This window comes from Lissotriton helveticus, chromosome 2_1, assembly GCF_964261635.1.
Source record: "Lissotriton helveticus chromosome 2_1, aLisHel1.1, whole genome shotgun sequence".
In the NCBI taxonomy this organism is placed as follows: domain Eukaryota; kingdom Metazoa; phylum Chordata; class Amphibia; order Caudata; family Salamandridae; genus Lissotriton; species Lissotriton helveticus.
This window is the reverse complement of record NC_136059.1, coordinates 825,932,583-825,955,355: the sequence shown is the minus strand read 5'-3', so window position 1 is coordinate 825,955,355 and position 22,773 is coordinate 825,932,583. Positions and strand designations below refer to the sequence as shown.

The 22,773-nt window shown below is 48.1% G+C and overlaps 1 protein-coding gene across 4 annotated transcripts in view; it reads right to left on the bottom strand.

Annotated features, from left to right (window-relative positions):
- DMXL1 (Dmx like 1) overlaps nt 1-22,773 on the bottom strand; it is a 2,287,446-nt gene that overhangs the window by 278,270 nt on the left and 1,986,403 nt on the right. For all 4 annotated transcript variants that reach the window (XM_078675553.1, XM_078675555.1, XM_078675552.1 and 1 more), the window contains 2 exons: nt 922-1,043; nt 684-825 (listed from right to left, as the gene is read on the bottom strand). In XM_078675553.1, coding sequence (XP_078531679.1) covers nt 684-825; nt 922-1,043 — 264 coding nt within the window. The remainder of the gene's footprint in view (nt 1-683; nt 826-921; nt 1,044-22,773) is intronic.

Sequence of the window (22,773 nt, the reverse complement as noted above, 5' to 3'; positions counted from 1 at the left end):
GCTCAGTCTTCTCTTGTAACGTCTATTTCAGCAAGTATTGCAAGCATGCATACCTTATGGGATAGAGATGATATAAATTGCCTACAGGTAACAAGTTTGTAAAGTGTGATCACACATAAATGTTCTACAATTCTTTAGATTATCACGATTGTGCAAAAGGCTGAAAGTGGGAGCAACAGAACATGTCTAGTGCGCCCACTACTTAGTTACAAGACTAAATAGAGTCCTAGACTTCGAAGGCAACGATCAGAAGTATTAGAGTCTGCGACTGCTTCACATAGCAACTCAAGGTTTTAATTATTATTCCATGCAACCAGAAACATTTACACCCAAGAAAAATTGAAATAACTGGTAACATTAACAGCTATTAAACACAGAAATTGACTAGTAAAGTAAACATTGAAAGCTAAGGTTTATAATATGCAATTACTGTAACTAGTATATTTGGAAGTAGCAAAACAATTTGAAAAGGTCTGACTACAACATATCATTTCTCCTGCCCAGTTTCGGTGAGAAATTAGAAAATATAACTGCCAGACATAAATTTGAGGACTCTGACTTGATCTAAGCCATTCAGAATGAACACTGAACACGTTTTAGAAATACTTGATTTCTCAAATAACCTCATAAGCAAATGTATCCAATAAATAAGACGCCAAAACGATCTCAAAGAATCTGCTTACCACAGAAGCACCTCTGCCTGTCTGTAGGCCTCCAAGCCATGGCATGTTGATAGGAGTACCAGGATTGCTGTGAGTATAAGGTGTACTAGCTTGAACTGAAGGCAGATCATCACGAGTATGTATAACCAAGAAATCATCAGCCCTAAAGATAAACGGTCATATTTTATGTGAGAAAAAGAGTCCAGCTCTCTGAATTATATTTGTATTACAACAGTGTAGAGAAAATATTGAAACGTACCCCTTCGTCTCCGTCTCCATTTCATCATCAGCCCAGGTATAGATGTGCGTAGCAAGGATTCCAGACACATCCAGTTCTTGGATGTCATGGCTGGATGCTATTGCGATGCAGTTCCGGTTTGCCTAACCAACCACATATGAAAAAGAAGAATATGTAGCTTTTTAGTGCATAGCATTTATTACACTACTGGCAGTAGAAAAACGGAACAACAACACATTACGTCTGTTTAGGCTGCAAATACAGTGGTTCTAAGAGCCCTCTCGGACAGTTTCGTTTTTCTTTTTTTTAATCAAACACAAGAACTAACTCATCCATTTATATTGTAAAATGAAACTCATTTAACAAGCTTTCCAATGGTATGATTATGGACGAAAAGTGGAACATTAGCATTTGCAGTAACATATAAAACATGCTAGCTATTTTCCAAAGTAAACCGTATTTGAGTGCTTGCCTATTGGGGCATTCTGGGCCTATAAAATCCAAGAACACTATCTCAAGGATTGCCATTTCTTTTTAAGTTAACCTCTAGATACCATTGTGGCATGTCTGAAGTATCACGGATATCTGGGCTGCACAACCTTCTGTAGTCTAATGACAGTCTTCGGAATGCGTTATGGTCTTCCCACATTGCACAGCAAATTGATTAAGAAGCAAATAATGTAAATAAACAATTTCTAGCGCTCCTTATCTACTGGACTATATTGTATTGCCAGAACGTCTGAACAGACTGGAAACTCTTAAGCAGGTGTGCAAAATTGACACCGCTGAGATTGCTGTACAACAATCTAAAACATCCAGCACAGAAGCAATCTAACAATAGTTATTTCCATAATAATTGTAGCTGGAGATAATTAACAGTTGCTCTCTATCCATGGGACACATAACTGCGGTGTAATATAGCCCTTCATACCACATTGGAGGGCAATGAAGAGCATCATCAGATGGATAGTATACTACACAGAGGGGTCGACAGGGTTGTTTTTGTTTTCATGCTATGTGGTACATATTTTGATGTCATAATGTTGACTGTGAGTGGCCAGAGAGGTGTGTATCTTGTGCTGGGCTGCAGCACCAACCAGTATGATGAAGTAGTGTGAGAGACATGCATGTCATTTATATTTACCTCGCTGGTATAGTATACTTTGCAGGAAAATATCAACCTGGATGATCTTCATTATATCAACAACAAAGTGGACGGACCCGATAAGGAATCCAGACACAAGGATGACTCAATGTCATGCACAGGAATGGAGAAAAACCAGTACGTTTTTAAGAAGAACCCTCACCCACCAACCTAGTTGGTGGCATGTTTCATCATTGGGTTTCCAAATGTTTAAAAGTACCTCTAGGATCCTCAATCGCTATTTTATTCCCGAGGTCCTCGGGCACGGTTAAAAACAAGGCAGGGATATCGCTAAGATACAGTTGGTCTTCATTATCCCCATAGAATGGTCAACATGTTTCAGCCTCAACAGAGGTACTGAGGCTTTCTTCAGGACCAAGGCAAGTGAAGAGTTTCAAGAAAAGAGTGACCACTCGCTAAGGTGTGCTGTGAGTGCAGTGGCATAGCTTTACTTACGGTTCCCACCGTCAGGATTAGAATCTGGAAAAGTAAAGCACAACATTATATATATATATATATATATATAATGTTGTGCTTTACATTTCCAGATTCTAATCCTGACGGTGGGAACCGTGAGTAAGGCTATGCCACTGCACTCACAGCACATCTTTCGCGAGTGTGCTGAAAAAAAAAAATATATATATACGTTTCCACTTCCTCCAATTTAACCGGGACGCCGAAACAGCGGTGCACCACAGTGTCAGAGGTTTCCCTGTCAAATATATCCAATTTCACCAAGCACAAACGATTGCGCCAATGCACTCCAATCCAAGCGTAAATCACCACTTCAGTAAACTTCTTTGTAGTTCAAGGATTATTTATTTCAATTCATTTCCAGCATGATAAATCATAGCAATGGAAAAAACAACCCAACGCGTTTCAGCGATCAGCTCGCCTTGCTCACGGGTGATTTGTGCCTGGAGTAAGAATCCATAAATAAAGTTTTACAAACAAAGTCTCGTGAAGTTCCCAGTGTATAAACACCAACATAGGACTAAACCCAAACAAACCTCTTTGGCGGCCATGTTGGAATAGTGTATTAGTTTGGAGCATGAATCTAATATTTGTTCCAAATAAACAATACACTTGGTATCATAACTTACATGTATCATATACCATAATTTAGAACTACAATTCAATAGTTCTAATAATTTGGAATAATAATATCATCGATCCGCAAATCTAATCATGTAGAAGCATATCATAACGTTCCAATCAAATTACTTTATCCCATAATAACTCAAGTTTTCACCGTGCCCATCGTTTAGTGTAATATAACAGTAACAGACTTAAACATATTCACTATTATAAAACTAAATTTGTACGCTTGATATACATGTGACTCTCGTCCTCTCACCCACGTGGGTGACTGATATTCAGTTATAAGCTGTCTATCATCTAAGTCAGCAATGATCCCAAGTGGGGATACGCTTCTTATGGCACAGGAAGAGTTCAAAATCATGTTCCATTTCCATCCCAAGTGGGTAGATAATCATACGTTTTCTTGTGCGCTGCTCCTTCATAACAATAAATACCTAAGCAGAAAGAGGAAAATAGAGTCAGACAGACTCCTACCACATTTAACACTTTAAGGCCAGGGTTTGTGTGCACCATCCGTGCATCATAATACCAAACGAAGACAAAAAAACGTACAAACAAAAAGTTAAAAACATATGGAATTCATTGCAGGAGACTCAGATTATATATACCTCAAAATCAGTGGTTAGTGTCAGTTATAAAACAGTTGTCACTACTCATAAACCTTAGAGAATATTTACTCCCCCAGATGCCAACCCAATTCCTCTTCAGAATTTAAACCCCCTGGGATACGGGTGTCCAAATCAATAATGTATATACTCGCAAGTTGCCGCAACTTGCGAATTCTATCCCCGCCTCTCTTCATTGGTAGAATTCTGTCAATAACAATTTTTTTTAAAAGATTACGATTACTCTTGTGTAATTCTTCGAAATGCCGGGCAACCGGTGAAAGTTGATCTTTATTCTCAATTGCCCGCATGTGTTCAAGAATACGCTTTTTGGCGGGGAACATCGTACTTCCAACGTATTTCTTTGAACACGGACAAACAAGAACATATACACAATGATCAGATAGACATGTGAGATGTTTACCAATGCTTTTTTCTTTCTCTTCTACAGGAAAATATACCTTCTTGACAATAGGGCTACATTTGCATGCCTTGCATGCCATGCAAGTAAAAAAGCCTTGTATATCATTGCTTCTAGGCTTGTTAGTACTTACTTCATTTTTGCTCAATTTGTCCTTTAATGAGTCTGCCTTTCGGTATGTGACACTTGGAGTGCAACCCAAAAGTCCACTAAAGTGGGTTCCGTTTTGAGAACATTCCAATGTCTTTTTAAGCTGTTCTGAACTTGCCACGATTTGGAATGGTAAGTAGAGATGAACCTTACCACTTCATTGTCTTTAACCTCTTGTTTATCTTTAGGGACCAGCAATGTCGCATGGCTTATCTTGCTGGCCTTCAGAAAAGCTTCCTGAATGACTTTTGGATGGTAACCTCTTTCTGTAAAACGTTTTTTCATGCATTCACCCTCAACGTTGAAGTCAAAATCTGTACTACAGTTCCTCCGAGACCGGAGTAAGTCACCAAAAGGTATGCTGCGAATCAGGGATTTGGGGTGACCACTCTCTGCATGGAGCAGTGTGTTACCCGCGGTGGCTTCACGATATAGTTTCATCACCAGTTTGTTGTTGGATACTACAATTAACAGGTCCAGGAATTCCATAGTCTGGTTGCTGATTTTCCCTTCCAGACATAGATTCAGATCATTTTTGTTAAAATCTTGGATGAAAAGCTCAGCCAATTCTTGTGGACCGTCCCAGATGATAAACAGATCATCAATATACCGCAGCCACATTTTCACATGGCTGCGGTATAAGTCATGTGTCCTCGCCCCCTGCTGCTCCCAGCCTGCAATAAACAAATTGGCGAAGCTGGGAGCAAAACAAGATGCTATCGCGGTCCCTTGCTTTTGCTTGTAGTAAACATTGTTGAAGACAAAAAATTATTCTCAAGACCAAATGCCATCATCTTTAAGATCATCTCAGTATGATTCAAGTAAGAAATAGACCGGGTCTTTAAAAACTCACGACAAGCGTCAATTCCATCCACGTGTCTAATAGATGTGTAGAGACTACACACATCTAGGGTAATGAGTAAATAATTGTCATGCCATGTAAAATCTTTCAGTTTGTTAATGAAATCCCTACTGTCCTTTAGGTAAGATGGTACTTTTTCTACAAGAGGACGTAGGAAAAAGTCTATGTATTTAGATGTGTTCTCTAAAAGAGAATCCATCGAGGAGACAATTGGTCTTCCCGAAGGTTTAGTAGAGTTCTTATGGAGCTTAGGCAAAAGATATAATATTGCTACTTTGTAATTCCTATTGAGTAAAAAAGAATATTCATTCCACTCTATGATACCTCTAGCTTGCCACTCTTTTAACATGTCATAATACGTACTGCTAGTTTTCTCAATGACTTGCATAGTGGTTACCTCATAACAGTCTAAACAGTTCAGCTGGTACGCTAGGATTGACCATTTCCTGGGTTCCGCGGAATTGCTCGGGTCCCTTCGGGGAGTTGATATAACTCCTGCCGCTATCTCAGACCACGACGCGGTGGAGGTGTCGCTCCTTCTTCGAGCGCCTCCCCGCCCCCGAGGTTCCTGGCGCCTACGTGAGACCCTACTGCAGCTCCCGGTAATCGCCACACGAATTCGGGAATGCATCACTGCTTACTTAGCCACTAACGACACACCAGGGATCTCTATGACAGCTCTCTGGGGTGCCTTAAAATCCGTCGTCCGCGGCGTCTTGATCGCCATAGCAGCTGCGGAAGCCAAGGACCGGAAAGCCAAGCGTGAAGACCTCACGGCGAAAGTGGCAGAATTAGAGAGAGTCCACAGTCGCACCTGCGCTCCACGCATCTGGAGGCAACTGAAAGCAGCTAGAGCCCAACTCGCTAGCCTGGATATGGACCGAGCCGAATTTGCGGCGCTCCGCCTCCGGCATACCTACCACATCGGCGGTAACAAGACGGGCCGCTTATTGGCCAGCGCATTGAGAGCTAAAACACAACGCACCAAGATCTCTGGCCTCATGGATGACACCGGTACGGTCCTCACGGACGACACTCAGGTGGCAGAGGCGTTCAGGTCTTACTACGCCTCATTGTACGAGGCGGAGGATGCATCCCCTGAGATGATTGACACATATTTAGATTCTGTGGCTTTTTGCCTCGAGAATATTTTTTTGGTCTTCAACAATGTTTACTACAAGCAAAAGCAAGGGACCGCGATGGGAACTTGTTTTGCTCCCAGCTTCGCCAATTTGTTTATGGCGAGCTGGGAGCAGCAGGTGGCGAGGACACATGACTTATACCGCAGCCATGTGAAAATGTGGCTGCGGTATATTGATGATCTGTTTATCATCTGGGACGGTCCACAAGAATTTGGCTGAGCTTTTCATCCAAGATCTTAACAAAAATGATCTGAATCTATGTCTGGAAGGGAAAATCAGCAACCAGACTATGGAATTCCTGGACCTGTTAATTGTAGTATCCAACAACAAACTGGTGATGAAACTATATCGTAAAGCCACAGCGGGTAACACACTGCTCCATGCAGAGAGTGGTCACCCCAAATCCCTGATTCGCAGCATACCTTTTGGTGAGTTCCTCTGGGCTCGGAGGAACTGTAGTACAGATTTTGACTTCAACGTTGAGGGTGAATGCATGAAAGAACGTTTTACAGAAAGAGGTTACCATCCAAAAGTCATTCAGGAAGCTTTTCTGAAGGCCAGCAAGATAAGCCATGCGACATTGCTGGTCCCTAAAGATAAACAAGAGGTTAAAGACAATGAAGTGGTAAGGTTCATCTCTACTTACCATTCCAAATCGTGGCAAGTTCAGAACAGCTTAAAAAGACATTGGAATGTTCTCAGAACGGAACCCACTTTAGTGGACTTTTGGGTTGCACTCCAAGTGTCACATACCGAAAGGCAGACTCATTAAAGGACAAATTGAGCAAAAATGAAGTAAGTACTAACAAGCCTAGAAGCAATGATATACAAGGCTTTTTTACTTGCATGGCATGCAAGGCATGCAAATTTAGCCCTAATGTCAAGAAGGTATATTATCCTGTAGAAGAGAAAGAAAAAAGCATTGGTAAACGTCTCACATGTCTATCTGATCATTGTGTATATGTTCTTGTTTGTCCGTGTTCAAAGAAATACGTTGGAAGTACGATGTTCCCCGCCAAAAAGCGTATTCTTGAACACATGCGGTCAATTGATAATAAAGATCAACTTTCACCGGTTGCACGGCATTTCGAAGAATTACACAAGAGTAATCGTAATCTTTTAAAAAATGTTGTTATTGACAGAATTCTACCAATGAAGAGAGGCGGGGATAGAATTCGCAAGTTGCGGCAACTTGAGAGTAGATACATTATTGATTTGGGCACCCGTATCCCAAGGGGTTTAAATTCTGAAGAGGAATTGGCCTGGCATCTGGGGGAGTAAATATTCTCAAGGTTTATGAGTAGTGACAACTGTTTTATAACTGACACTAACCACTGATTTTGAGGTATGTATATTCTGAGTCTCCTGCAATGAATTCCATATGTTTTTAACTATTTGTTTTTAAGTTTTTTTGTCTTCGTTTGGTATTATGATGCACGGATGGTGCAAACAAACCCTGGCCTTAAAGTGTTAAATGTGGTAGGAGTCTGACTGACTCTATTTTCCTCTTTCTGGTTAGGTATTTATTGTTATGAAGGAGCAGCGCACAAGAAAACGTATGATTATCTACCCACTTGGGATGGAAATGGAACATGATTTTGAACTCTTCCTGTGCCATAAGAAGCGTATGCCCACTTGGGATCATTGCAGACTTAGATAGTAGACAGCTTATAACTGAATATCAGTCACCCACGTGGGTGAGAGGACAAGAGTCACATGTATATCAAGCGTACAAATGTAGTTTGATAATAGTGAATATGTTTAAGTCTGTTACTGTTATATTACACTAAACGATGGGCACGGTGAAAACGTGAGTTATTATGGGATAAAGTAATTTGAATGGAACATTATGATATGCTGCTACATGATTAGATTTGCGGATCGATGATATTATTGTTCCAAATTGTTAGAACTATTGAATTGTAATTCTAAGTTACGGTATATGATACATGTAAGTTACGATACCAAGTGTATTGTTTAATTGGAACAAATATTTGATTCATGCTCCAAACTAATACACTATTCCAACTTGGCCGCCAAAGAGGTTTGTTTGGGTTTAGTCCTATGTTGGTGTTTATACACTGGGAACTTCACAAGACTTTGTTTGTAAAACTTTATTTATGGATTCTTACTCCAGGCACAAATCACCCGTGAGCAAGGCGAGCTGATCGCTGAAAAGGGTTGGGTTGTTTTTTCCATTGCTATGATTTAACATGCTGGAAATGAATAGAAATAAATAATCCTTGAACTACAAAGAAGTTTACTGAAGTGGTGATTTACGCTTGGATTGGAGTGCATTGGCGCAATCGTTTTGTGCTTGGTGAAATTGTATATATATATATATATATATATATATATATATATATATATATATATATATATATATATATATATATTATATTATGTATCATTATATATAACTCATATATGAATGTCAGCACTTCTTCACATTTATTCACAAGGTGAGGAATCCACTGGCAGATGTATCCATCAGAAATATTGTTACACAAGTAAGTAACTTGTGCATCTGAAAGAGACACGTTAGTGATAGATTCCTTACCTAAGAATAGATACCCCAGCAATACCAACCCCGGTGGTCTGTCTGTGAACAGGATTATACCAGAAAGTCACGGAGCACAGAACGGCCAAAGAAGCTGTCTCTCAGGACCGGACTGTCAAGGTAGTAGTGCTTGGTAATTGTGTGAGCGAGGCCCACGTAGCTGCCTGACAAATATCCTGCAGGGAGACACTGCGTCCCAAGGCAGTAGTAGCTGCTGTTGCCCTGGTCGAATGGGCACGCAGTCCCACAGGAGGCTCCATCTTGGCCAAGGAGTAACATGCTTTGATGCACAAAACTACCCACCGGGAGACGGTCTGTTTGTGCACTGCCCGTCCTTTCTTGGCGCCCACGTAGCCAACAAAGAGTTGATCATCCACCCGGAACTGCTGTGTACGCTGCAGAAAGAATGTGAGCGCACGATTTGGGTCCAGACTGTGGAGCCTCTCCTCTTCCCTTGAAGGATTCGGAGGCGGAAAGAAGGTGTGCAAAGTGATGGTCTGCCCGATGTGGAAGGGCTTGACAACCTTTGGCAAGAAAGGACGGGTCCTGAGAAGCACCTTGTCCGGATGAACAGAAAGGAAAGGAGGTTTGGAAGAAAGAGCCTGGAGCTCACTCACTCACTCACTCTCCTGGCAGAGGCGATAGCTACCAGGAAAGCCGTCTTGAGAGTAAGAAGACGTAAGGGACAGTTATGAAGGGGCTCAAAAGGGAGCGCACATCAGAAAAGTCAAAACAAGATTCAAGCCCCACTGAGGCATTATGAAGGGTACTGGTGGAAACATATGCGTAATGCCTTTAAGAAAACGGTTAACAACCGGGGACTTTAAAACAGAAGGCTGACCTGGCAGCCTTAGAAAGGCAGAGATGGCCGAAAGAGAACCTTTGATAGTGCCCAGAGCAGAACCCTGCTGAGCCAAAGAGAGTAGGAACAGAAGAACCTCAGAAAGCGGGGCAGAAAGGGGATCCACGGTCTTAGCTGTGCACCATGCTACACATCTGTTCCACCTACAGGCGTACACTGTTTTGGTGGAGGGACGCCTGGCTGCCAGAATAAGATCACAGACTTCGAGAGGAAGATCGAAAGGTGTCAACTGTTGTTGCTCAATCTCCACGCATGGAGGAGGCTGGACAGATTCGGGTGGAGGACCGTCCCCTGCTGCTGCGACAGAAGATCTTCCTTAAGAGGCAGACGGATCGGGGGGGTTGATGCTCATACTGAGTAGTTCGGGATACCAAACTCTTCGAGCCCAGCCCGGAGCCACAAGAATGTCTTGGGCCCGGTCACGCCTGATCTTCTTCAGCACTCTGGGCAGAAGTGGTATAGGCAAAAAGGAGTACAATAGACCGTAGCTCCACTTGTGATGAAAAAGCATCGCCGAGCGAGTGCAGCCTTGGAAATCCCAACGAGCAGAACTGATGACACTGCACGTTCTCTTCAGTGGCAAATGGATATAACAAAGGCTTTCACAACTGCAGAAAGAGACCTTGTGCCACATCCAAGTTCAGACGCCACTACTGATCCACCATGCACCGGCGGCTGAGTTTGTCCGCCCTGGCATTCAGAGAACCTGCCAGGTGTTGAACCAACAAGGTAATGCCTTGATGTTCCAGCCATGTCCAGAGGTGCAGAGCCTCCTGACATAGGGTCCGCGACCCCACCCTGCCCTGTTTGTTGCAATACCACATGGTGGTGGTGTTGTCTGTGAACACCTGCACTACACTGTCCTAGACAGCGGGAAGGAATGCTTTCAGTGCAAGCCGGATCGCCGGCAGCTCCAGAAGGTTGATATGGCCCGGGACTCCGCCGGAGACCAGAGGCCTCTGATCTCCGCCTATCCCATGTGGCCTCCCCATCCCAGGACGGACGCATTCGTCACCACCGTGTGCTCTGGTTGGGGAAAGAAGAGGGATCTGTCACTGACCCAATTGCGATTCATGAGCCACCAATGCAACTGTCGCGCAGCGCCCTCCGAGATCTGGACGTGATCGGACAGGTTGCCCTGATGCTATGCCCACTGGAACATTAGGTCCCACTGCAGAGCCCACATATGCCACCTTGCATGTACCACCAGCAGTATGCGGGAGGCCATCAAGCCCAGAAGCCGAAGGGTCATCCTGACTGAAACCCGGGATAGAGGCTGAAAGAGCGGAATCATACCCTGAATATCCCAGACTCACTGCTCGGGAGGATAGACCTGAAACAGTGTCGAATCCAGAACCGCTCCGATGAAGGGGAGCTTCCAAGAGGGACTGAGGTGCGACTTCGGCGCATCGATGGAGAACCCCAGCAACTGCAGGAGGTCAGCCGAAGTCTGGAGGTGGATGACGACTGCCTGGGGCGAGCCCGCCTTCCACAGCCAGTCATTGAGGTAGGGGAAGACTGACACTCCTGACCTGCGCAGATGAGCTGCGACCACCGCCATCACCTTCGTGAACACCCGAGGGGCACTGGTAAGGCCGAACGGCAGCACGGCAAACTGAAAATGCTTCTGGCCTACCATGAACCACAGGTAGCGCCGGTGGGCCGGCAGGACGGGGATGTGGAAATAGGCGTCCTACAAGTCCAACGCCACCATCCAGTCTCCAGGGTCCAGGGCAGCCAGGATCTGAGCCAGAGTCAGCATCTTGAACTTCTCCTTCCGAGGAAGCGATTGACGTCCCGGAGGTCCAAGATGGGGCGAAGGCAGGAAGTGGTGGGAATAACAACCACTCTATACTTCCTGACCGGGAACGTGCTTGATGGCCCCCTTGGCCAAGAGGGCAGTGACTTCCTGAAGGAGAAGAGCCAAATGATCCTCGACATGCGGTGGTACCGAGGTGGCATGGCCAGAGGGGAAGACAGAAAGGGGAGTGAGTAACCGTGACAGAGTATCTGCAAAACCCACTTGTCCAAGGTAATTTCAGTGTTGGAGGTGGTGACGTACCCTGCCGCCCACTGGCATGGGGTGCTCCCTGAAGCTCGGATTAGGAAGGCTTAGAGGCGGAAGCAGCGGGGGTGGAGGTGGACTGTCCCGCCCGCTAGTTACCAGACCCGCCCTTGCGGAAGCCACGGCCGCTGCCACGGCCACGCTAGGGCTGGTTCTGCACAGGCTTAGCGGAGGAGCGGGCCTGGGTGCTCTTACCCTGGCCACGAAAGGAATGAAACCCAGACATGGCAGGGGCCTTTGTGGAAAGACTTGGCCGTGGCGCGCGAGTCCTTAAAGCGCTCCAGGGCAGTGTCCGCCTTGTCGTCAAAGCGACGGGAGCCATCAAAGGGCATGTCCATGAGCGAGCTCTGGACATCGGGTGAGAACCCAGTGGAACGCAACCAGGCGTGGTGCCGCAATGCCACCCTCGTGGAAATCTCCCTGCAGAATGAATCAGCAGTGTCCAAACCACACCTGATGGCAGACTTTGCCGCATCCTTGCCCTCCGCAACCGCTTGGGAAAGGACAGCCTGGACCTCCTCAGAGCACTGAGGCAGAACCTCTGCCACCAAATCCCACACTGCGTGGGAGTAATGGCCCACTAAGCAGGCGGTATTAACCGATCTCAACCCCAAACTGGCTGAGGTGAACAACCTCTTGCCATATTGGTCCAGCCTCTTAGAGTCCTTATCCGGTGGAGCCGAGGGAAAGGCACTCTGCAACGTCGAGGCCTGAATGACCAGGCTCTCAGGCATGGGGTGAGTGGTCAAAAAGGCGGACAATGACACCGAGCAACGTTCTTATCCACCGGTGCCCCCGAGGCTGGCCACAACCAAGTACCCAAGAGGACTTCGGTAAGGGCCTTGTTGAAATGGAGAAGCGGCTCCGACGTCTGGAGCACCTCCGTAAGGAGGTTGGTCTTAAGGGTCACCGTAGGGAGGTCGAGGTGGAGGGCCTCTGCAGCTCGACGCAGCACCGTGGTGTAGGAAGCGCCCTCCTCCATAGTAGGCGGAGGGGATGTAAACCCCGGGTCTGAAGACACATCAAGTTCACCCGCATCTTGAAGGTCATCCACCCAATCCTGCTCAGAGACACACTGCCGCGCAAGGGGGGTCCTTGGAGCCGTTCCAGTCCTCGTACGGCCTTGCCCGTGGGGGCAAGGCCGGAGCCGGAGAGGGGGCCAGCGGCCGCCGGAGCCGCATCCCAAAGTGAATCCCAGGCCGGAACAAAATGGTCTGGGAACTGGGGCAGAGGCGGAATAAACTGCACCCAGTGCGGCGCCTGTGGCGGAGCCAGGAGCAGCATTGGGGCCGGAGTCAAGGGCAGCACCAGGGCTGGAGCCAGCAGTGCTGCACCTTGTGGCACCGTGGCCGGTGGAGAGGGCGTTGAATCCAGTGGCTCCGGGGCTGGCGCCAGAGGCGGTGCCGCTGGGCCAACAGGATCTGGACACGGGCCCGCAGGCGGGAGCCCGAGGTCTAAACAGGAGGTCCATGGCAGCAAGAAACTCTTGCACCTATTCGGGAGTCGCCGACGGACCCGGGTATAGCGGGTAGGCTGCAGGACTCCCAGGCTCCAGAGGAGCCGCAGGGGCGGAGCCCTTGTCCCCCACGTCTGCCTCCGGGGAGCGACAGGGGAACGTCGGAGAGCGAACACGCTTCTTCGACTTCTTATGGCGTCGCTTACCGGAATCTGAAGACTTCGAATCTGAGGATCTGCGTTGGTCCCGCGACTGGCCCCTAGACCCAGAGCGGCGGTGAGAGAAGTGCCGGACCTACAGCAACTTCCGACGCTGCTACCGCAATGCCTTTAGGCCATGGCACCGCAGTCCCGACAATCCCGGGAGTCATGTTCCTGCTCCAGGGAGTAGAGGTAGACATCATGGGGGTCCGCCACCGACATATTACGGTGGAATGACCCTCAAGACTTTAAGCCAGGTATCCCTACGTGCACCAGGAGACAAGAAAAGGACACAAAAAGTTTCAAAAAAGTGGTCAAAAAATGACCAAGGTCCATGCTCAATCCGGATCTGCGCTTTCGGCGCGGAAAAAGAAAGAACTGATGTCAGCGCGTATGGGTGGCACCTAAGTACTCTCCGTGACGTCATCTTGGCGCCTACAACACCAGTGACGGACACGGAGGTGCAAGACGCCACCTACTGGCGTGCAGAGGTACTGCTAAGCAGAAAAAGTTTCCGGATCCAGCCTGGCGCCTGGGGATATTCTAAGGTAAGGAAGCCATCACTATCATGTCTCTTTCAGATCTTCTGCGGTGTCACCAATGTTTCGGGAAACTCTGGTGCAGCAGGATTGTTGGGAAATTGGCTTCAGGACCAGAACCTCGAGGGAGACCAACTGGCATCATGATAATCTTGCATTTTGTCCTTGGATACGAAATTGTGTGATGGGGCTGAGTCTCATTTCCCTTTTTTTGTGTTTAGACTTCGATTTAGACTTACTGGAGTATTTCCCCCATGAAGTGGAACATCTAGCAGGAACAGTAGTGGGAATGGGATCAAGTCCACATCCGCAACCTGCAAGACGACTTAGCCAAAGTCTGCATCTAATGAACAAGTTACTTACCTTCGGTAATGCTTTTGCTAGTAGATACAGTATCTGCCTGTGGATTCCTCACCTTATGAATATCCCCTGCGCCAGCATTCCGCAGAAAGTTTTCCTAGCTCCCCGCGCAGACAAGGTCGTCATAGTGTCATGGCTCCGCACGCGGCTCAACATGACATCACCGGAGCCATAAGAAGACCATGCCAGCGTGATTATGTCAGTTCCACCCATTTTTTCCGTGCCACTGAGGCAAAACGGGCCGACCGACCATAGAAACAATGCATACATAGTATACAGAATTCACACAAATAAACTCTGTGTATAATGAAATAAGAAAGCTTACATTTCAAACAAGTCAACAATAAACAAATAAAGGTAATAAAATCTTGAGTACACAAAAATACATCAAATAACTAATACCTCAGCTTTTAGGGTATACAATGGTGGACAGCGGGGAGGAGGGTGGGTCAGTGAGGAATCCACAGGCAGATACTGTATCCACCAGAAAAAGCGTTACCGAAGGTAAGTAACTTGTTCTTCTGATAGATACATCTGCCTGTGGATTCCTCACCTTATGAATAAGAATCCCACAGCAGTCCAACCCCCAGAGGAGGGTGTCCACCCTTCTATACCAAAAAGTCTTGTAAAACAGAGCGCACAAAATGGCCGTCCCTCCTCACCTCGGAATCCAAGCAGTAATGCTTCGCGAAAGTGTGGAGGGAGGCCCAAGCTGCGGCTTTACAGATGTCCAACACAGGAACACCCCTGGACAAGGCAGAAGTAGACGACTTAGCACTGGTGGAATGAGCTCTAATGCCTACAGGAGGCTCCTTACTAGCCAGAGAGTAGCATATCTTGATGCACAAGATGATCCACCTGGATAAAGTGGGCTTGTGCACCGCCTTGCCCTTCATATGACTAGCATATCCAACAAAGAGCTGATCATCTTGATGGAGGTCCTTTGTTCTATCCAAATAGAAGCTAATCGCCCTCTTTGGATCCAAACGATGAAGCCTCTCCTCCTCCTTGGAATGGTGAGCGGGGGATAGAAAGTAGGGAGGGTAATGGACTGTCCTAGATGGAAGGGAGTTACCACCTTGGGCAGAAAAGCAGCCCTGGTCCCGAGTACCATCCTTTCAGCATGAATGGTCAGAAAAGGAGGCTTTGAACTCAAAGCCTGGAGCTCACTCACCCTCCTAGCCGAAGTGATAGCCACTAGAAAGACCGTTTTGAATGCCAGTAGTCTCAAAGGACAACTATGCATAGGTTCATACGTGGAACCCATTAAAAAAAGTTAACACCAGATTAAGATCCCACTGGGGCATAATAAAGGGAGTGGATGGAAACATTTTAGTAAGCCCCTTAATAAACCTTAAGACTATAGGAGACTTAAAAAGAGAAGGCTGATCGGGCAAACAAAGAAATGCCAACAAATATCCTCTAACAGTTGCCACAGCACAACCCTGCTGAGCCAAATGAAGTGAAAAATAAAGAACGTCAGAAGGATATGCTTTCAGACGATCAATAGATTTCTCTTCACACCATCTAACAAATTTCGACCACCTGTAGAAGTAAATAGAGTTGGTGGAGTGTTGCCTAGCCGATAAAATAACATCCACCACGTCAGGTGGGAGAGAAAAAGAATTCAGGTTGCCCCATTCAATCTCCAGGCATGAAGGTACCGGCTCTGGAGGTGGGGGTGTAGAACCTGTCCCTCCATCTGAGAGAGGAGGTCTGTGCTGAGAGTGAGACGGAGCGGAGGGTGCGACGAGAGGTGAAGAAGGTCTGTATACCACACCCTTCTTGGCCAATCCGGGGCGACCAATATCACTTGGGCCCGGTTTTGCCTAATCTTTCTCAGAAACCGAGGAATCAAAGGTATGGCGGGAAACACGTAAAGGAGTTGCGAGCTCCAACTCAACTGAAAAGCATCCCCCAAATGCTCCTTGCATCGTAAACTGGAGACTGCAAAACGACGGGCAGTGCGCGTTCTTGAGAGTGGCAAACAGATCCAACGAGGAGTTCCCCACGTCTGGAATATGTAACTATCTCCAGATGAAGCCTCCACTTGTGGTTGGCGGAGAACTGTCGACTGAGACTGTCTGCACACAAATCCGCTGGTCCTGAGCCCAGGACCAGAGCCGCAACGCCTCTCTGCAGAGACGGAATGACCCTACTCCTCCCTGCTTGTTGACGTACCACATCGCGGCAGTGTTGTCCGTTAGGACTTGAACTGACTGACCGCGAAGGGAAGGAAGAAAGGCCTTGGGCATCAAACGTATCACCCGCAATTCCAGAAGGTTGATGTGAAGTAACCTTTCCTCTGGAGACCAAAGACCCTTGATCTCCAGATCCCCCAGATGAGCACCCTGACCTAGGGTAGAGGCATCCGTTATCACTGTGGCCACCGATGGAGGAAGATGGAAGTGCTTCCCTTGAGACAGATTGCCCTCCACGCTTCACCAATGCAGATCCGCTGCAGCTTCTCTGGAGATCCTTACAGACTCCCTGAGATCTGCGTTGTGCTGATACCACTTCCTGCGGAGACACCACTGGAGTGCCCTCATGTGCCAGCGTGCATGGTTGACCAATAGGATGCAGGAAGCAAACAGACCGAGCAGGAAAAGGAGCTTCAGAACTGGAACAACCGCTCCATTGTAAAACAGAGGAATCATTTCCTGAATGTCGAGAATCCTTTGCGGAGGCGGGAAAGCTCAACACACAGTGGTATCCAGTACCACCCCTATGAACAGGTTGCGCTGTGAGGGCACGAGGTGAGAATTGGGTAAATTTATCGAAAAACCCAATCTGAACAACAGCTGGGTTGTAACCAGCAGATGATGACGCACCATCTCTTGGCGACTCTGCTCTCAATAGCCAATCATCCAGGTAAGGGAAAACAGGAATCCCCGACCTCCTGAGATGAGCAGCCACCACTGCCATCACCTTGGTGAAGGCTTGAGGTGCGTTAGTAAGACCAAACAGAAGGATCGCAAATTGGTAATGTTGTGACCCAACCGTAAAATGGAGATAATTCCTGTGCGACTTCAGGATTGGAATGTGAAAATACGTATCCTGTAAGTCGATGGACACCATCCAGTCCTCTTTTTGCAGCGCCTGAAGAACCTGCGCTAGTGTGAGCATCTTGAACCTCTCCTGCTTGAGAAACGGATTCAAGATTCTGAGGTCTAGAATAGGACATAACCCGCCATCCTTCTTGGGATCCAGGAAATACCGGGAGTAGCATCCTTGACCCCTTTCCTGCTCTGGAACCACCTCTATAGCACCTTTCTGTAATAGGGTAAGAACCTCCTGAAGGAGAAGCAAATGATCCTCCGTGCAAAATCCCTGGCAAGGAGGGTAAGGAGGAGGGAATTCCCTGAAGGGCATGGCGTAACCATTCTCTACAAGATCTAAAACCCAGAGGTCCGAAGTGATTAATTTCCAATCTTGTAGAAAATGGGTAAGCCGGCCTCCCACGAGACCTACATGATACAGGATGGCGGATCTAGGGCTGCTTTCCTGCATTACCAGGAGGGGTTGGGGAGGTAGAGGAGGAAGAGGAAGAGGGTTGATGCCCGGCTCCAGGGTTGATGCCCGGCTCCACGGAGGCGACCTCTGCCTTTACCCCTGTAGCTCTTATAAATGGGGTTTTGCTCCTGTTGCTGAGGCTGTCTGGACCCACGAAAGTTAGACTTTCCAAAGCCGCGGTTTCTTTTATAACCATAGCCTCTTGATTGAGTCTGCAGCCCCAAAGACCTTGCTGTTGCCTTACAGTCCGCCTTTTCACCAAAAAGCTTGGAACCATCAAATGGCAAATCAATAAGAGCAGCCTGCACGTCAGGAGAGTACCCCATAGATTTTAACCTTGTGTGCCTCCTTGTCGCAATAGACGAGCCCATGACTCTGGCAACAGAATCCGCTGTATCCAGACCAGGCTGGATAACCTGGTGAGCAGCCGCTTGAGCATCTACCAACACCTCACTCAGATTCCCCTTGTCCTCCTCAGATAACTTAGGGAGAAGCTGTTTCGCAGAGTCCATTAAAGCATGAATGTACCTGCCCAAGAGACAAGTGGCGTTGGTAGACTTTAATGCCAAACTGGCTGAAGAAAAGACCTTTTTCGCAGACTGTTCCAACTTCTTAGAATCTCTGTCTGTCGGAGCCTGCAAAAACACCCCTGATGACTGCTTCGAGCAAGAAACATGCACCACCAGACTTTCAGGAGAGGGATGAGAGGAAAGGAAAACCGGATCTCCAGAAGCAGGTCTATACCTTCTTGAGACCGACCTTGAAACTGCAGGAGCCGAAAGAGGATTGTGCCACACATCAAGTATTGGCTCATTAAGAGCATCATTAAATGGCTAGAGTGGCCCAACCATCGAAGAAGGAGAATGAAGCACTTCAGTGAGGAGATTAGGCTTATACTCCGCCACAGGAAGCTGCAAGTCCAAATGTTCCGCAGCCTTCCAGATAACTGTGTGATATGGAGCAACATCCTTAGAGGGAGAAGCCTTTTGAGAAACAAAGTCCAAGTGTCAAGCCCACTTGGTTCACACAAGTCTTCAAACACATCTTCTGTGTCATACACCTCTCCTTCCTCCCTCTCTTCATCCCAGTACTGCTCCTCTTCCAATAACCTCTGCGCCTCTCTCCTCGAACGCATCTTTGGTTGCAGCGTCAGTGGTGCCACACATGGCGTCGATAGCTCTGGAAGCGGCGTCGAAGGTGGATCCATAGGCGGAGCCGACCGAATCCGGGAAGCTTCACGGGATGGAGCCGGAAACTGCCCATACAGCGTCAACATCCTCGGAGCTGAGAAAGACCAGGACGACGTTGATGGCATGAACGGCATAAAGGGGGCCTGAGGATACTGGTGAGGCTAACCCAAATTATATGCCAAAGGACACATGGGACCCGAAGGTGCTCCAGAGGGGTACGAGGCCTTGGTGAAAACACCATACATCACATTAAAAAAATCTGAGGGATCAGAACTCAGCGTCAGAAACTTAGGGTAAGAAGCCGGTCCTGGATCCGATCGAGGTACCTCAGGAGTCGGAGCTGCTGGAGCCACAGGTGGAACAGCCAGAGCCGAAGGAACATCATCATCAGCCGGATTCGACGGTGAGAATCTCGGCATCGTTGCCTGCTCTGGAGTCCCCTTATAAGAAGGAGAATGAGCCGGAGACACTGAAGGTGAAGGAGAAACAAAGTACTTTTCTCAACGTCGAGGAGCAGGAGAAGGCGACCTCGACACCACCGAGAAACATGTCTCCTCTTCTTCTGTGCGTCTTCTTGGAGTCGTGCGATGTCGAAGAACTAGATTCTGACCTTTTCGACTCCTTTTTTCTTTTCTTGCTTTGGCCATGTAAAGTGTGGCTTCTCGCTCCTTTAACGCCTTTGGATTCATCTTCCTGCACGAAGAGCATCCCTCGACGTCATGGTCTGAAGACAAACACCAAAGGCAAGCCTCATGCGGGTCAGTAATTGACATACGTTTACAGCATTCTCTGCAAGGTTTAAACCCTGACTTCCTTGGAGCAGACATGACAAAGAAAGGAAGAGATACAATCCAAAATACAAAGTATCCAAACGAAGTATGGAGACTCCCAGAAAAAAACTTATCGTTGACAGCGCGGAAAAAAAGGGAACTGACGTCATCACGCCGACGTGGACTATGGCTCCGGAGACGACATGCGGAGCCGCGTGCGGAGCCCTGACGCTATGATGACCTCGTCAGCGCGGGGAGCTAGGAAACATTCCCGCAGGGGATATTCATAAGGTGAGGAATCCACAGGCAGATGTATCCATCAGAATATTATGTTCGGTGATACACAACTTTGCTTATCAAAATTGGATCGTCTTCAGGTGTATGAGGGAACACTTATCACACAACTTTAAGTCATGTCCCAAGTCCTAACACTAGAAACATACCTTGTGCAAATTATTGGCTGTTTCCTACAGTTACAGCAGGGTTAAAAGCCTGTAGGTTTAGGAAGAAACATTATTCCTTACCACAATGGATTTTATTTTGGGAGTCTTTGGGAGGCTGACAAATTTGCGGATGGATATCCGGAACATCAACGGAAGGCGTGGAAAGACATCAACCCAGAGGTGTGGTGCATTTATGTGACTCCACTCTTTCCTTCCTGAGGGGCAAAGAGCTAACGCAGAGCTATAAACTGAACCTAACAGCGCACACAAGCATTGCTGGAAAAAGTTTCTGGATACAATATGGCGCCTGGGGAGTTTTCGAAGGTGAGGAATCTGCAGTTAGAAATATTCATCAGAAGCTCGAAGCGCTGAAATGAAAAGGAAAATTGCCTGACATTCAGCTAACAGGTAGACTAGGAAAACCATCTGTTGGATGGGAAGGAGCATCTCTGAAAGAGAAACGGGGACTCATCTAAAAATCTATGGATCGACTAAAAAAATGTCTGGATTGAAGTGAGACTCTGTCTTGGATGGAGAAATCTATCGAGCAATTTCTACTGGTATAACTTGTAGGTACATTATCCTGCCAGTGACCTGCAGTGCCTGACATCACCCCCAAAGGATACTGTTCCCCTGCCTTCCATCAGTGATCTCCACATTGGACTATGAAAGCCTACTGACACCATTTAGACTGTTTGAGATCCTTGACCGCAGAGGTGGGAAGGCATTTAGAATTAATATCTTCTACAACTCTGACCCTGCAGCAGTTAGGACGCTAAAGTGACTCACCGCCAAAACCTCCAGAGTGCCTCAGAATCACCCCCGCCTCCCGCCGCACGACTCCCGCTGGTACTGGGAGACTGCCGCCGAGCGGAGAGCGGGGGCCTGGGGAACTACATCCCCCAACAAGCCCTGCGCCAGCACCACCTGAAAGGAGCGCCAGGAGGCGCATAAAGCCGCGCCTACCCTGCAGAGCGGGGGGAACCTTCTACAACTCTGACCCTGCAGCAGTTAGGACGCTAAAGTGACTCACCGCCAAAACCTCCAGAGTGCCTCAGAATCACCCCCGCCTCCCGCCGCACGACTCCCGCTGGTACTGGGAGACTGCCGCCGAGCGGAGAGCGGGGGCCTGGGGAACTACATCCCCCAACAAGCCCTGCGCCAGCACCACCTGAAAGGAGCGCCAGGAGGCGCATAAAGCCGCGCCTACCCTGCAGAGCGGGGGAAACCTTCTACAACTCTGACCCTGCAGCAGTTAGGACGCTAAAGTGACTCACCGCCAAAACCTCCAGAGTGCCTCAGAATCACCCCCGCCTCCCGCCGCACGACTCCCGCTGGTACTGGGAGACTGCCGCCGAGCGGAGAGCGGGGGCCTGGGGAACTACATCCCCCAACAAGCCCTGCGCCAGCACCACCTGAAAGGAGCGCCAGGAGGCGCATAAAGCCGCGCCTACCCTGCAGAGCGGGGGAAACCTTCTACAACTCTGACCCTGCAGCAGTTAGGACGCTAAAGTGACTCACCGCCAAAACCTCCAGAGTGCCTCAGAATCACCCCCGCCTCCCGCCGCACGACTCCCGCTGGTACTGGGAGACTGCCGCCGAGCGGAGAGCGGGGGCCTGGGGAACTACATCCCCCAACAAGCCCTGCGCCAGCACCACCTGAAAGGAGCGCCAGGAGGCGCATAAAGCCGCGCCTACCCTGCAGAGCGGGGGAAACCTTCTACAACTCTGACCCTGCAGCAGTTAGGACGCTAAAGTGACTCACCGCCAAAGCCTCCAGAGTGCCTCAGAATCACCCCCGCCTCCCGCCGCACGACTCCCGCTGGTACTGGGAGACTGCCGCCGAGCGGAGAGCGGGGGCCTGGGGAACTACATCCCCCAACAAGCCCTGCGCCAGCACCACCTGAAAGGAGCGCCAGGAGGCGCATAAAGCCGCGCCTACCCTCCCTCGCGGGATGCCGGGCGAAGCCCGGGCCAAGGGCGGGCCCGTTTCAGCCCGTTCCAGACCGACCCAGGCTGGGCTGGGCCTACTCCCTTGGTCGCCATCTGCCAGTTGATCTACCATTCTGTTGAAGGTATTCTTCTTTGCTCTGTGACTTTTGCGCTTTTGACTTTATCCGTGCTCATACCTCCGCCAAAATGTCTGTTACAAGGGGATCCAGAAGTAAGACTGCCCTTAGAACTGCGCAGTTTACAGGACCTATTGATAAATTCATAACTTCTACTCATGAGGCAATTAACTTAAGTATTTCCCTCCTGGAGCGCAGGGTTTCTCAGGACCTGGCGATCGCCAGGAGATCATCTTTGGGTCCTATAGCTACGGCCCTAACCCCGCTTCAAACAGCTGTACCTATTCCCATTCTACTGCAGCCCGGAAATGCAGTAGTGCAAGTTCATTCAATTCCCAGTGCAGTTGACTTGTCGGCAACGAATCTGTCTTCGGATTTGGATACCACTGGGAACCTCGAGATAACCCCTGATTTAGAGTTG